This window comes from Electrophorus electricus, chromosome 13 (genome assembly GCF_013358815.1).
Source record: "Electrophorus electricus isolate fEleEle1 chromosome 13, fEleEle1.pri, whole genome shotgun sequence".
Classification (NCBI taxonomy): domain Eukaryota; kingdom Metazoa; phylum Chordata; class Actinopteri; order Gymnotiformes; family Gymnotidae; genus Electrophorus; species Electrophorus electricus.
The window spans coordinates 20,445,054-20,462,327 of NC_049547.1; the positions used below are offsets into that span (position 1 = coordinate 20,445,054).

Consider the following 17,274-nt stretch of genomic DNA (forward strand, 5'->3'; position numbering starts at 1 on the left):
TAATTAGGATAATGGCCTTTACAGTTGCCGCGTGTTCAACCGTAGAGAGTTATTGTTGCCAGCAAACTGAAGCGCTATGAGCTGTTTAACGTGCACGCAAACACACACACACACACGCATGCGCACACAAACACAGATACGCAGGCACACACACACACACGCATGCGCACACACACACACACAGATACGCACGCGCGCACACACACACAGATACTCACACACACACACAGATACTCACACACACACACACAGATACTCACACACACGCACACACAGATACATGCATTCTTCTGTTAAAACACTGGTAATTTGCACACTTTGGAGTAAAGTGTGTGAAATGTCACTTCTTAATTGTCCTCCACCTTCCGAGCTCTCTGCCCATGGGACTGGAGTTAAGCTTAACCCTAACCCTCCCATGGGAGTGGAGTTAAGCTTAACCCTAACCCTCCCATGGGAGTGGAGTTAACCTTAACCCTAACCCTCCCATGGGAGTGGAGTTGACCTTAACCCTAACCCTCCCATGGGAGTGGAGCCGCTCCATAGGTTCAGGATTGGGTTAGGGTTAGCGTTAACCTTAGCCCTAACCCTCCCATGGGAATGGAGTTAACCTTAACCCTAACCCTCCCATGGGAGTGGAGCCGCTCCGTAGGTTCAGGATTGGGTTAGGGTTAGCATTAACCTTAACCCTAACCCTCCCATGGGAGTGGAGTTAACCTTAACCCTAACCCTCCCATGGGAGTGGAGCCGCTCCGTAGGTTCAGGATTGGGTTAGGTTTAGCATTAACCTTAACCCTAACCCTCCCATGGGAGTGGAGTTAACCTTAACCCTAACCCTCCCATGGGAGTGGAGCCGCTCCGTAGGTTCAGGATTGGGTTAGGGTTAGCATTAACCTTAACCCTAACCCTCCCATGGGAGTGGAGTTAACCTTAACCCTAACCCTCCCATGGGAGTGGAGCTGCTCTGTAGTCCCCAGCCTCCACTGATTTCTCACAAAGCTCCTCACGTCCTCTGCCGTGTGGTTGTCCTTGGCAACCAAACTCCCCACACATTCTGAAGAACCAAGTGTCCAGTTGTGATTATAATGAAACGGCTCAGACAAGGTGTGTGTGTGTGTGTGTGTGTGTGCGTATGTGTGTGTGTGCGTGCGCCTGTGTGCGCGTATCCTTTAAGAAGAGAGGAAACAGCAGGAACAGCAAGGTGAAACCTGGTCCAGCCCCCTGGTCCATTTCTAAGGTATCCTGTACACTTGATTGCTGGCTAGAGTGATTCTTCCTGACTTCCTGATCCGTTAGGTGCATTGGAAGGTGTCGGCACTTCTCTTTGGCTGCTGTGCTCCATGACACATGTAAATTTTAAACTTCCTTTTCCTACTGGGCGTTGGGGTTAAGCTTGGGGGTTAGGGGTTGGGGGTTAGGCTTGGGGGTTAGGGTGTACAGAAAAACTAACCCTTGGGGGTTTTCTTCAGCAGGGAATATAATGGACCGGCTAAGGACTCAGGAAAAATCACTCGTTCAGCTATGGGACATTCCATCTTTGGATCATAAGTCATCAGTCACTCCATAATTCTCCTGTTTTACCACAACCAGTTTATCCATTGGTCATTTTATAATCTGTGGAAATTGGGTGATAAGGTTTGTGGTGAGGTTGGCAAAGGCCTGAATGGGAGCATTTACATTTATGGCATTTAAAAGCGACTTACAATCATGGCTGAGTGCAACTTTGAACAATTGAGGGTTAAGGATCTTGCTCAGGGGCCCAATAGTGGTGACTTGGCTTGAACTGGCAACCATCCGATGAGGAGCCGAGTACATTAACCAGTAAGCTACCAACGCCCCGCTGTGAAGAACCTGCCTCCTGCACTCTCACGCAGCAGGTGGTGGCGTGACTGTGCATGTGACGCTCAGTACAGTGTCCTGTTCTCTCATGCACACCAGAAGGGCTGGTTTTAAAAGGCTTTTCTGGCTACGAATCTAAGGCCTAATTTCAGATTCAAGAGTCGGCATTAGAAAAATGTATCTGAAAATGCTTAATAATAGTACATGGGTTCTAAATTTCTAATGATAAGAAATTAAATCTGCATAAGCCACTTAACCTCCTGCTTTTTCCATGGTAAAATAAGTTTCATTTATATAGCACCTTTCACAGACTTAAGGTCGCTTTACAATAACAACAAAAATGGAGAGGAAAAAAAGAACAAAAAATTGTGATATTGTAATTGTAATATTGTGAATGTACATTAGCAACGAGTAATTTTGCAAATGTACATTTCTTTCGAGTAATATTACAAATTTACATAAGCTCATGATACTAATTCTGATTTATAATGTTAAGTGATGTCACTGCATAGATGTCAGTATTGATGTCACTTGATGGTTGACATGACATGACGATCATGATCATCAATGTATGGACTGGCCATAGTGCACACGCTGAGCTTCGAGACTAAATGGACAGCGTACGTGACTAGTCCTGCTCGCTTAGCACCGAGAATGGTGGCGTGTCATCGGCCGTCCCATGCGATGTCGCGGCTGCAAGCCCACGGTTGCCAACGGGAGATGTAGGCTGGAAGTTGGGGAGAGGGAAAGTATGTAAGGACGCTCATCAGCTCAGCTTAGGCTGCCGTTCAATCACCATCAGCAAAACTGCTTCCACCAAACGATGGTCACCACCAAACTCAGCAATAGTTCATGCGCATTATACTAATGATAACATAAATGTATTGCATCAGTTGCACAATTCACAGATGCACAAAAGTAAGACAAAAAATAAAGAAAATATCTGGTTTCTGTCCAGTTATATTTTGTGCTGTGCAAGGTTTCCATGATTTTTTTACATTTTATTTTTAATTTTAGAACAAAACTGTCTAATCTGAGCCACCGATTGTCAGGCTTGTAAGACAGTCGTATTCTGTACTACTCACGCAGTACTCTGGAAGTAAGAATTAACTGTGATGCCATAATGTATTTGTTAGTGACGTCCAACGTTAGAATAGACAATGACTATCCCATCAGCGCTCGTGCATTCTTGCTTGTTTGTTTTTACAGTCGCTGATCACGTTGAAATTAGAGATTTTGTATCAGAGCACATGATTTTGTATCAGACAGTGCAGTTGCTGATGCTGGACTCTAATCTGAGCACATTAGGCAAGTGAAGTCCTTAGAAAATGAGCAAAGCTAAACTGGGTATTGCAGAACTTTGTATTCTGGTCAGTTTTCTTATTCAGAACACTAATCAACACATATCTTGTACTTCTTGTCTTCATATTTCGTTCCTGTCTGTTCTATCACTCGTCATTATTCATGCTTTTACCGTGAAATAAATTTCAGCAATTGGGGTAAGACTCCAAGAGTTGTTTTCATATTTTAATTAAATTTCTCCGTTTTATCTGTCAGGATGGTGTTGAGAGCGAGAACAGGAGAAACCTGAGATGCAGGAACACAGCCACGCTACCTGTACATCAGGAGGAGGTAAGACCTGTAAAAGTGGAACATATAAAACTGTTTACCAGAGGCCTGAGAGCTTGAGACTCCTGCGTAGTATATTAGCTCTTCACAGGACTGCAAGCTTCTGGACAGAGATTTTGGATGTTGTTCCTGGGATATGGTGGAGTCATTCTCCCATTTTGGGGATTACAGCCCCTAGTGCGCCGATTAACACAGGAACCACAGTGGCCTTCACCCTCCACATCTTTTCTAGCTCTTCTTTCAGCCCTTGGGATTTCTCGAGTTTTTTATTCCTTGTTCCTGATGTTGCTCTCAGCATTGCCACATCTATCACTATCGCCCTCTTCTACTGTTTGTCCATCACTACTATGTCCGCTTGGTTAGCCGTTACCATCTTGTCTGTCTGTATCTGGAAGTCCCACAGGAGCTTAGCTTGGTCATTTTCTACCACCTTCGGGGGTGTATCCCACTTAAACCTCGGAACTTCCAGTCCTTGCTCAGCACAGATATTTCTGTGTACTATCCAGCCACTTGGTTATGGCGTTCCATGTACGATCTGCCTGCAAACATCTTGCATCCCACTGTTATGTGCTGGATTGTCTCAGGGGCATCTTTGCATCTGGGGTCCTGCCTGCTATGGTAGATCCAGCCTCTATTAATCTCGTATTTAGAGTTTGTTCCTGTGCAACCATGAAAAGTGCTTCTGTCCTGTCTTGTAACCCAACATTTTTCAGCCATTCGTAGGATTTCTCCATATCAGCCTCTTCCATTATTTGCTGGTCGTACATATCTTGCAGGGGTTTATCCTGCCATGATGGTTCCTGTTCTTCATTTCCAGCTTCCTCTGGTTTCTGCTGTCTGAGGTATTCACTAAGAACTTCATCACTTAGGGCGTTCATCTTGGCGTACTCCTGGATCTTTGTTGTTTCTCCCAGAATAGTAGCTCTGATGCTCACTAGTCCTTGACCCCCCTCCTTCCACTTGGTGTACAGTCTCAGAGTGCTGGATTTGAAACCCTCCGTGCATTGTGAGGAATTTCCTTGTCTTGATGTCAATGGCTACAATATCCTCCTTAGGCCATCTTTTTATGCCAGCGAGGTGTCTGGTGATTGGTAGAGCATAGGTGTTGATAGCTCAGATCTTGTTTCTCCCATTCAGCTGACTTCTCAGGACATCACTCTTTGTAGGTGTTTGGCCACGCTTAGTGATGATCTCACTGAGGGGATTCAGGCTGATAGTCATAGGCTTTCTTGTAACCAGTCCAGGCAGTGCACAGGTTGGTTTGTCTGGTCTTGCAGTCTCGAGATGCTTGGCTCCTCTGGTGTTCTTGCCAATGCCATTCTGGGCCCCACTCTTATGTTGAGCTATTCCTCTTATCTGCAATGCTTCCATGTTGCGCAGAGGCAGGTCATTGGTCAGTAGTTGGATGGAACTGCCCCTTTTGGGTTGTACTTCAGTTATCCATTTGGTGTGAGTTCCATCCCAGGTTCATTTCCACTGCCAGGCCTTCACGGTTTCAGTGATTGTAACAGTAGGAAATTTCTGTAGTGCTGCATTCCAGCAGCTTTCAAGTACTTCACTTGGTCTCGGTAGATTGTGCAACTTAGCCATGTTTTTTCAGATTTAGAACATTTGGCTGTAGTTTGGAACTGTCAGTTAAGGTTAGACTTTTTATGTTTATATTATTTTATTCACAGCCATCCCCTGAACTAATTGCAAAAGGTTCCCATGACTCCCAGTCCAGTCTGCGGGGGAGAAGGGAGAAGGAGGGGACGTTACAGAAGATCGGAGACTTCCTGCACAGCTCTCCCACCTTCCTGGGCAGTAAAGGTACATCAGTCTGAACTGAACAGATATTATATAAAGGATACACAGAGGTTCCCACTGGTAACAGAATTTCTGGAATATCATGGAAATGTAAAATCTATTCCAGGCATGTAAAGTCAGGGAAACGGATCCTTTTTTGGGGGGGGGGGGGGGGGGGGGGGGGGGGGGTGTCAAGTCAAGAGAAAACAGGGACTTTTGTTTGTAGCTTCTTTAAATTTTCGTTGTCAATTTAACATAGTGTTTGATTTTTCCAGGCCCATTTATTAAAAGTGGCCAGTATTTCTGTTTATTATAGTTCAGTCAGGTAAAGTCAGGGAAAAATCAGGGAAAACTGGGGGGATTTGACATTTGACTTAGAATGTGAACCCCGGACACAACTTTTGATTCTTTCCTCAGTTAAAAAGATTCAATAACACCTGTGCTTAGAAATTGCTAGATTTTGGAGCCCCAACTATATTTGATATTCCATTGATCTGTTGATTATTGATTAAAACCTCTGTATTATCTCGTACTGAGCAGCGAAGAAGATTATGGGCTTGATGAGTGGGAAGAGCCCAGATGCAGGTGGGACCTCTAAGAATCTTAAACGCTCCAAAAGAAAACTCTACCGCCCCAATATCTCTTCTCCTATGGACATCCCAGCTCACCAGGTGAACCTCCATTTCATCTGCTGCATTTCATTCAGCATTGTTTACACTGAACAAGTGTTGCGAAATCCCAAATTTTAGAAGTCATACATTTTTCACAGCTTTTTCTAAATTTCTTCTAATGCTTATTCTTCCAGTGATGACTGATAAATCTTTATCTTGTTGTGCCCTGGTACCACATAGACTGCCAATCTTAATTTTTATCTTTACATCTCATATTGGAAGACTGCTGGTATGAGATTCAGAGGTTGTCACACAGTCCAGTCACAAAGCTCTTTATGCAAATACAACAGAAACCTGCTGGTCTTATTGTGAGAGTGATGCAAGACAATTCCTCACTGTTCTAGTCAGTTTTGACCAGAATCAGTATCAGTATGAATATCTTTGCTTACATGAATTTTTTATGAAATTTACTTTTACTGCTATCCATATTTTGCTGAGTCTGTTTGGCGCGCACACATTTGTCCTTCATAAGTCGATTATTAATCCGTTGTTTCATCAAAGACTTCGTCTTTCAGTCAAAAATATTTGTCAAAAGGATTTTCCCTGTCATTCCAAAAAAAAATGATTGGCCATCCAAATGATGCAGCTTATACGCATAAGGTTTGGCAGAGAAGCCCAGGACAAAGGTGAGCAGGCTCCCTCGTTAATGCCACCTGTGTTCCATAATCCACACAACGGCTACGAGAGTGATAGGGATGTGCACAAAGCCCTCTCCTTGAAAAGCTGTTATGCACATTCTCAACCATGTCTACTAGCACACTGGGAAAAAGGCCCCATAATTAGTTTATTAGTTAGGAACAGGCAGTTCCTAAGCTTGCTTAGATTTCCTTCAAACACAACGTATAGTCTTGGCCAAAAGTTTTGGAACTAAAATTTTGGGAATGAAATTTTGGTTTTCACAGAATTTACTGCCTAGGTTTTTTTTAGATTCTTTTGTCAGATGTTTGTATGGTATAGTGTAATTATAATTATTAGCATTTCATAAGTTTTTTAAGTTTGACAAATACATCCAGTTTAAGCAAAGACTTAATATTTACAGTGTTGACCCTTCTTTTTTAAGACTTCTGCAATTCACCTTTGCATGCTGGATATCAGCTTAGAAGACGGTCCTGGTGCTTCCTTGACTTTCTTGTGTGCCCTGAAGCTGCCTTCACTGCAATTGAAGCTCTCGATGATTCGATGGTTGATTTAGGTGGTTGATTTAGGTGCTATCAAATGGTTGATTTAGGTGCTATCTTACATGCAGCAATGTCCTTGCCTGTGAAGCCCTTTTGATGCATTGCAATGATGACTGCACATGTTTCCTTGGAGGTAACCATGGTTAACAGAAGAAAACTTCAAGCACCACCACCCTTTTAAAGCAACCAGTCTGCTCTTCTAATCAGCATGACAGAGGGATATTAGCTGCCTCGTTAACAGTTTCACCTGAGCTAACGAGAAGATCACTGAAATGATGTTAGCAGGTCATTTTGTGGCAGGGCTGAAATGCAGTAGCTGGAATGCACTTAATCACAAAAGTAATTTTCATAACAAGGAATGACTTTGCAATTAATTGCAATTCATCTGATCACGCTTCACAATCTAGAGTTAATGCAAATTGCCACCATAAAAACTGAAACAGCAGACCTTGTGGAAGCCAAAATTTGTGCTAGTCTCAAAACATTTAGCCACGACTGTACACCGAGCTGCCAATTTATTAGGTGCATCTCCTCTATAGCTTGCCCATTTTGGATCACTTCTGCGCACGGGGGGGAGGGGGGGGGGGGGAGTGATGGTGCAATCAGGTCTGGATATGTTCATGCCGCGCGCGCACACATGTATACAAACACACACATACACACGTGTATACAAACACACACACACACACACACACAAATACATACAATGTGTGTGGTGTGGGGGTTTTTTCGTGTTGTTTTGGTTTTTCTTTTCTTTTTCAGGGCCGATACAGATTATTAGTAATCAAGAAGACCGATAACCAATATTTGGGGTCAGTATTTATGTACCATAAATTTGATGATTGCAGTGTTAAAATTGACAAGAATGCAACTCTTCCTCACAACTCACATTAAACTTACATAAACAATATGTAATATTACATTCTAAAAATAAAAATTAAGTGCTTAGATATTTAGACAGTACAAATTTTCATAAATCGTAGCTAAAGTAATAGAAACAGAAATAAAGTAATAGAAAGTTGTTGTTTTTTTAAACAAATGTGTAGTATAAGTCACTAAAATAGCGTTGAAACAGCACACATCAGGGTGGAGCATGTCTTTTCACTATTGCTTAGCAAGCCACAAAACCTACATGCTACAAAAACACTAACCAAATACATATAACTGTAAATTTAAGCCCTTTAAAAATACATTAGACCTTAATATTTGAAGAATCATACAGCAAACCTGTTCCTTGGCAAAAAAAAAAGCAACATTGAGAAGTATGAATATTAATGTGCTCATTTCATTTTGTCATTAAATCAAAAATGTTTTTCATGTAATAACAGTTAGCATATAGATGTGCTGAATGCATCTGAGTTTTAAAAATGCACTGCACAATTCCATTGAAATAAGCCAAGCAGTGGAATCTTTGAAAGTAGAATGTCAGTAGCAGGTCACCTTTTAACGAATGAAAAAGAAATTGCGTACAACTTATTAAATGTAAAACAATAAATTATTCTTTCCTGCTTTCTGGAGGCTTGTCTGCATCAGTGGCCATGGGTGCATAGCCCATTTTACACCTGCACAGTGGTAATGTTAACAGGAAGTGCAAAAATGTGCTTTGGGTCAGTTTTTGCTGTTTGCCACACAGCACACCAACTGTTTTCCACCAGAAACAGTACAAAAGTATTCTTGTGCAATCTAGGCCCATAATCAAAACAGGAAATAGCTAGCTGAGTATATTTTTACTCATCAGCATTAATACAAACCTAGACAAGGATCTGGAGTAGTTAATTAACCTTTCTTAGTTCTTTAATGCTCATCCGTATTTGGCTTTTCAAAGGAAAACTGACGATTCCTCAGAACAAAAGCTCTTTTAGATTAAATCATGTGGGAAAAACAGTCATCATTATCAAGTTTAACAAATACTTTATTATCATTTCCATAAAGAAGGCTTCCGTAAGGTTTATCCCAATTCTCACTGTGTCCTAGTACACGCAGATTACTGTGGTGAGTCATGTCCGGTGTGAAATGGCAAGCGTTGTGGAGTAGCTGCGACTCGCCGTACACGCTGCAGAGTTTCTGGTGTGTGCCCTTTCAGGCACACACTTTCTAAAAGCATTAAAAGCGTTAAATAAGCAGTAATGGGTCTACGAACTGCTTACTGCCTTGCACAGGAACCTCACACTCACCAAACAAAAGTGATATTTCAGGCAGGGTTTGTGCTGCATGCACAACTCGTGTTTTTTGGCTAGAGTATACTTGTGTATCAGAACAAAAACTGTGCAAAAGGTATACTGACAACGTATATTGAAGATGTTTGTGTAAGTGAGTAAAATTATGTAACGAGTGAGTGAGTGAAATTTTGTAACTGGAAGAATATTGCTTTTTGCCAACTGCATTGTTCCAACATGTTTACCCTCTTGCTGTGGACGTCAAAGGAATTCCTGCATTTCTCACAAATACTGAAAATCATGTTTGATTGGATTTACTAGACATGTGATCCTCATTTCTACCAATCCAATAGTGTTACAGGTAGAGCACTGGGTCTGATAACAGGGTTGTTTTTTATTGTGGTTACATCAGATATGCACATGCATTTAAATAAATAAATACATTTTATTTAATCGGTCTGATAACTAGTCGACCCCATCACTACGAAAATATGGAACTGAAATGCAATAAATCCATCTGTAGAGTTGTTCTGTTGTACATCAGGCTTTGCGAGACATTTTTGAAAACAATTTTCACTTTTGAATTGTTTAGATGGGAACTTCATTACAAAGCTTCATTATTGAAGCTAAAAGAAGTTTTTAAAAAGCTTGGTCAGAAACTTGGTCACAAAGGGACAAACTGAATTCTGTGGCACCATTTTGAGACTATTTACATATTTATATTAGCAACTGTGCAGTTTGTGTGTGTCCAGGCTTGTTGGGGTCCTCATGTTAGCACCATTATGCCTTTGTCATGAGGCAGTTTTGCCTTGTTAGGCATAAGCCGTCATGATTTCTGACACTGCCCTGCTTGACGCAATAAAACTGCTGTTTCACTTAGCGACTGTTTACACACCAGTTGTTGGTCCACATTTACAACTAAAGTGTCACCTAATTTAGGGAACCACATAACAAAAAGCCTTTAAATGCCTTTTATAACTAAATCATTCTAAAAGCAAAATACTACCAAAGACTTAAAACTAGACAATAAGCTAAAAATAAGTTTAGCTGGGAAATAAAATAATCAAATTAAGAAACAATCAAAACTACAACGCTGCTGATGCCACAACAGACGGATCCCAAAACTGAACAGCTGACTGAAAGAAAAATCTTTAAAAGGATTCGAATACCTGAGAAAATAAATAGGTTTTCATTCGAAAATGGAACACTGTTCTATAGTTGAAGCAGCCACAAAGAAAGCCTGGTCATCTTTTGGTCTCAACGCAGCATGTGCAATAGATTACATCATCTGATCAGTAGATCTCAGGCTAAGAGAACTGGAATGGGGGCTTATAAAATCAGAGCTGCAGTTTGGGACCGGGCAGTGTAGAGATTTAAAAGCAAACAGTAAATCCTGCAGTTCCACTGGGAACCAGTGCAGGATCCAGTATGGGGGCGACTTCCTCTGTGTTCCTGGGGCCTGTCAGAACGCTCACAGCTGCGTTTTGGACCAACTACATGCGTGACTATCTTGACTGAGAGAATCCTAGATAGAGTCAATTACAATCTGTACATGCCTTTGACATAATAAACACACGCACACACACACACACACACACACACACACACACACTGACGGTTCTCACATATGCACTTGCACCTCATGTTCCCAGTTCTGTGTGCCCACCTCTCTCTCCAACTTATGCAAGCGTGTCTAGAGCATGTCTAACCCTTTGCATGAATGCTAGAAAAGATGTAAATCTTACTGTATGTTGGTTGGTTGGGGTTTTTTTTTTGCTTGTTTTTGGTTTTTTTTTAACGATGGGTGTGTAGGTGTGTGTTTATATCTTATTCCCTCATTAGCACTATATTTGCTTTGACTATCTTTTACCTCTTTTAATTATTAGTTATGTTAATGTCATGGCTGAGATGATGGCCTAGATTATAACCCTAATCATTTTCCTGCAGATTATTGGTAGAAATCCAGAGGAGAAGGACAGCGATCATGTCATCATGAAGAGACGACTGCGCGCCAGAACTCCAAAGTAACTGGAACTGCTCAGAACTAGTAGCCACTACAGAATGGCCATGATATGGTGCAAGACTCTTTATATATATATATATACACACATTTTAGTATTAGTATATTTTTATTTTATTATTATAGTAAGTCTTTCTCTAAAATTAAGTACATTTTTCTTAGTCACTTGCACTTTTTATATTTTTGCTAAACACAATTTATCGTTTTAGCTTTATATTTTCAATTTACACTGGTTAACTATGTCACAGTAATAGTTATCCATTTGTTCCATTTTCCTGGTTTAGATCATATACAAGACACTACTTTTAAAGGATAAACTGAATTTTGAAGGGTAATGAAGTGGGCTTTTTTTGCTGCTAAGTACAGCATAATGGGCTAAATCTTTGTGGAAAGGCATGATATGTTTCTGCCCCATGATGAACTGTCTGGCTCAAACTGTTAATGTAGCCTACTGTGTACACATTGTTTTACACAAATAAATGTAGCCACACTCAATGTTATTACTATACTGTCTCTCAGTATTGTTTCTGCATTATAAAATCCAGTTTCAACTGGCTGGCCCTGCAATCCAATCACAAAGCAGACTACGTGCCAATTGTTGCTCTGTTATTATTGCCTGTGAAGATGGGGTCTTTTAAATGTCTGCCACACTGTGTTTTAGGGAAAACACTCCATCACCTCAGCAGAGCCCTCCGTGCTGGACACAGAATGGCACCCATCTGATTTTGATTTACTGAATACAGACTAATGCAATCCAGACAGATAATCACATTGGTAGTTCAGCCACTGCATCTGCACTCAGACCTGTAGTGACACAGAGAGACAGTCATCAGGAAAGCTTTGGTTGTGACGGATGGCAGGAAGTAGGTGGCCGGACAGCTAGTCGCCAACGGCCCTGATGACTCATTTGGCTTTTTGTTTGTTTTTGTCTTCTGACACGTGTAAAAAAATTTAAAAAAAAGTGTGGGGTCAGGTGATTAGGACAGAACAACACACACTCACACAGATGCTAGTGATTAGACAGAGAAGTTAAACCATGAGCCGACCCAACTCTGTTGTGTATGAGGGTAGTTACAGAATGCTGACATCATAATTGTTGCCATTAGTGACGGTCATTATTCTGTTCACTGCCTTTTGTGTGTGTGAAAGAGATGATGGCTGTATCTGAAATGGTTTACTCATTTACTAGTCACTACATGGGCAGAACTAAAGACATGTATTATTGTGAAATGTATTATTGTGACCTTTAGTGACGTAAACTATCCAGAACATTATCAATAAGTAGACTACCGCCATCGGTGAGGCAGTTTATAGATTCAAATGTGTTATGGCTAGGGATGCTCATTTCAAAAATAAAAATTCTGTCCAATATCTGATGCTTGTTTACCATCAAGATTAAAATACTATTTACTGGAGGTGAGTGCCTGTGACCCATTAAAATAATAGCAATGCAACAAATGTTTAGTTTTTCATAAGAATGGGTTTTTACATTTGCAAATGGGAGAAAACACAACAAACCACACACTGACTCCAACAACGCAGATTGTGCAATTTAGAACTGGCATCATTGCCCAGTGTAGTAAAATATTTTATAACATATAAATAGCAAACAGCAGCCAGACAAATTGAGTGCCATGTATAACCTATGTTTCTTTTACATACATACATATATATATATATATATATATATATATATATATATATATATATATATATATATTTGTGTGTGTGTGTGTGTGTGTGTGTGTGTGTGTATCAAAACCTCTTGGTCGGTTAACGGTGTTTATCCCTAATCGTGACTTTAATAATACCTACAGCTACGTCCATGTTCCCATTTTATCACTATTGAATGACATGCTTATTTCTTAAGCAGGAACTTTGTACATTCTAGTTTGCATCACATTAACATCCTCTGACCGTTGCTTTTGAGCTCACCAGGGTAGGGCTTCCTGTATTTAAGGGGGCAGCAAGTTTTTGAAACCATCCCATTTCCCTAAAGCATCGTAGTCTTAGGATCATCTTAAATGAAAGAGAGCATGTTCAACATCACACTCACTTTAACAATGATCCTTGGATTATGATGCTTTTGGGCAATCTGGCCCAAATCTTTGATCAGTATTGCTAAAGAGGTTTAGTTTGAATTGCAGGTTCAACTCCTTACTGAAAAAACCTAGGTGATGTACAGTGTAATGGCATGTCCCTGTTCCTAGTTTTGTATAAACCCATTTTCTATCACCAAGATTAATGAATCGTAACTGATTTTGATTGATGTTAACGCTTTTCTTGTTTCAAAGTGTTTTGTGCTGTACATGACAAGACTGCTGGATCAAGCTCTTCTTTTGTTCTTAACCTATATTTATTTCTGTAATTATCGCATCTAAGAGTTTTGGACATTTCTTGACCTCATTTATGACTGTCGAGCAAGATTATGAGAACAGCCCTTTTGTGGTCATGTAATGAATAAGACAGCACGTGGAATACCGCCCAACTGAGTTTGCGTTTGACTCTCATCTCCTCCATGTGCTTCATGGGTCTCCCTTCTAGTCCAAAGCTCTCTGCTCTCTGGGTTGGCGTAGAGGTTAAATTGGACTAGCTCCAACTATTCAGTTGACCCTTCACTAAGTCCCATCTCGATTGGTTACTGTTGCTATGCCTATCAAGCCCTTGCACCCAAAAGGTTAATCTAGAGACAGAGTACATTTAGGCCACACCTATACTGTGGAGAAAAATAATTCTGCACTTTCCATTACTTTGTGTTATGCACTTCTCTTTATTCGTTTTCAACTAAAATTGCAAATATGCCAAAAACCTGTTGCGTGGTAGGTTGCACAGTAAATATGCTGGCATGAAGCATTTCATAATAGTCCCAGGATGGATGTCCATGCTGGTATATATCAGTATCGAGTGCTATTCTTTCTTTACTTGCTTTCAATTCAGGTTCTTCCTTTTCTAAGAACTGTTTCAGCTCTTGGCATCTTTAGCCTATACCTACCTACACCCAGTATGGCCATGACATCAAAACATGCCAATTTATTTAAAAATTGGAAACATACGGGACAATAAATCTACTGGCTCCTACATGCAGCATCAGGGTGTTTTTAATGTTAGATGTTTGTGCAGTAGTAAGGTCCATTTAAGCATCAATTCATGCCTATTGATTTTGTTCTTCATCTACTAATAGACCTTCCACAACACCTTCTGTAGTATAATCTCACGTAAGAGATCAGAGAAATAGCTGGACAAAGCCTGCCCTCAGTATATGAAAACAGGGTACATCATTCTTGAGAGTTTATGGTGCTATGTGATAAAAGTTCAGAGGGCCAGGTGGCAACTCAGCCTGCAAACAATGTCAACCACTGCAGCCGATGGCATGGGTCTTGGCGCACAGTGGCTCAATCGATCACATGGGTCTTGGCACTCACTGGACCATTCGATGGCGTGTGTTGAGACACACGCCCGGTCAGGAAACCCGAGCATTCTAAGCCTCTCAGTGTTTCTCGTTAGTTTGGAAGGAAATGTGTCTGGGTCCCATTAGAAAATGGTGCCTAAGTCAGGAGACGCAAGAATGAAACGAAAGAAGGGATGTTCTGCTGTTTATGGCCAATTTTGATGTACATTGCAGGTTTTATATGAAGTGGTCAGTCAATATAGAATTAGAGCACAAAGACTAGAAAAGTAAAAAAGTGAGCAGTGAATTCTGCATTTTGTTTTTGAAAAAACCCTTGCTGGCTATTGTGTAGCTCTGTAATAATGAAGCCTCGCTCTCCTGGCTAATTAGACTGTATTGCTCTGGAATAAGGCCTCCCACCTGAAGTCATGTCTAGCAAATCAAATATCCAGAGAGAAGTGTTGGAGCTGCATTTCTCTGCCATATACTGTTGCGCTCTGTAAAACCTCTGACTGGCCTTTAACTCCAGAGAAAAACTGCCCTGTTAAGAGGTTGTTGTAGAACTTATGATTGTGACTCGAGGCTAGACCAGTGCTGTCAACATCAAAACAGTGTTCTTCCAGTTTCTAGTAATTAATAAATGTCGCTCCCAATAGCAGTGATCAGGGTCTAAAACACAATGCTACAGCTCTGCAGCTAACACCACTGAGATGCACTCAAAGGCCTCACATGCAGCTACACTAAATCTTTCTACCAGACTGTACTATTGTTATTGGTAATCAAAAAAGGCGAGAGTAAAATTACAATAGTGTATTTTATGCTTGGAAAACTCTCTCTCTCTCCCTCTCCCTCTCTCTCTCTCTCTCTCTCTCTCTCCCTCCCTCTCTCTCTCCCTCTTTCCCTCTCTCCCCCTCTCTCTCCCTCTCTCCCTCTCTCTCTCCCTTTCTCCCTCTCTCTCTCTCTCTCTCCCTCTCCCTCTCTCCCTCTCTCTCTCCCTTTCTCTCCCTCTCCCCCTCTCTCTCTCTCCCTCTCTCCCCCTCTCTCTCTCCGCCTCTCTCTCCCTCTCCCTCTCTCTCCCTCTCTCTCTCTCTCCCTCCCTCTCTCTCCCTCTCTCCCTCTCTCTCTCTCTCTCTCTCTCCCTCCCTCTCTCTCTCCCTCTTTCCCTCTCTCCCCCTCTCTCTCCCTCTCTCCCTCTCTCTCTCCCTCCCTCTCTCTCTCTCCCTCTCTCCCCCTCTCTCTCTCTCTCTCTCACCCCCTCTCTCCCTCTCTCTCTCCCTCTCTCCCTCTCTCGCTCTTTCAGAGGGTTAAATATCCATCCTCATTCATTCGTCACTCATTCTGTGGATCTCAGAGAGGCTCTTTCTCCTCTCTCACACTTGCTCCTTCCGTAACCATAATTTCTCTCTTTCTCTCTGTCTGTCTCCCTGTCACACATTCTGTGTGTCAGTGTCGCAGTCCTGTCTCTTTATCACCGTCCCCCCCCCCAGGATCCTCTAATGGCCTAATAAAGCCGTCATCATCTCCAGCGCAGTAAGAGCTGTCATCATCCTTGAAAAGACGGAACGAAAAACAGAATGTTGGGAACAAGAGGAAAGGGAGGACACCTATTTTACGGGAGAGTGAGATAAAGAATGGAACAGCTGAAAGGAAAAACACAAAGAACGAGATACATAGTAGAACTAAAGGCAAGGCTTCAGCCTATGATAAAGATTTAGCCACAAAACGGAAAGGATGTGACACGAATACATATCCATCAGCGAGAAGGATGCATTGGTTCTACTTTGTAATTCACCCCCTTATTTTTATCAAGGTTGCTTATAATATGCAGTGTATTGTACCACAAACACATGTTCTAATACTGCTAAAATTGATAACAGCTGTTGAAAGAACAAGAGAGCTCCTTTAAAACACATTCAAGGAACAATGTCAGTATGAAGATTAGATCGGTTGTATATCTACTTCTATAGACAAATATTAAAGCCTAACAGAGGTTGAGTGGTCTGACGTGCTGAATCAACTAGCCTCTTATGTACTAGCAGGTTGAAGTACTTGATTAACGTATTTTTATCTAGCAAACTTTCCGATGTGGGTACAAGGAATTTTCATTTTTATTGACACAAAGAATTCCGCAGTAGGCCTAATATGTAAATAATGTTTAAGCCTTAAAACACATACACCCCCATAGTCTCTTCAGTCCATACATTGCGCTGGAAATATAGAATTGTGACCTTTAGCTACGGAAACTATCCGGCGCATCAACAATTAGTAGACTAGCAGTACAATCACAGTGAAGTAATGCCGTTATTGACATTTTAGCTGCAACTTCCTTTGTTATGCCGTGACTTTAATAATACCTACAGCTGCGTCCATGATCCCATTTTATCACTATTGAGTGAATTGCTTATTTCTTGAGCACTAACTTTGTTCATTCTAGCTTGGGTATTTAACATTCTCTAAACATTGCATTTGCACTTGCCTGAAATAGCTGTGCTGAGCCTGTCAACATGTCTGTTTACCGTCCGTCCTACTAAATAGAGCGCTATCATGTGCCTCTCAGGCTTAGTCATTGTAAATGTTTTTACATTTATATATGAAATGTGCCACTCATTGT

General features: G+C 41.3%; 1 protein-coding gene across 1 annotated transcript in view; it reads left to right on the plus strand.

Annotated features, from left to right (window-relative positions):
• The window catches only part of kif20ba (kinesin family member 20Ba), a 30,994-nt gene extending 19,252 nt beyond the window's left edge, over positions 1–11,742 (plus strand). The window contains exons 31-34 of the mRNA XM_035532924.1: positions 3,394–3,468; positions 5,142–5,274; positions 5,791–5,921; positions 11,203–11,742. Of these exons, the coding sequence (XP_035388817.1) occupies positions 3,394–3,468; positions 5,142–5,274; positions 5,791–5,921; positions 11,203–11,283 (420 nt within the window). The 3' untranslated portion in view covers positions 11,284–11,742. The remainder of the gene's footprint in view (positions 1–3,393; positions 3,469–5,141; positions 5,275–5,790; positions 5,922–11,202) is intronic.
• The last annotated feature ends 5,532 nt before the right edge of the window (positions 11,743–17,274 follow it).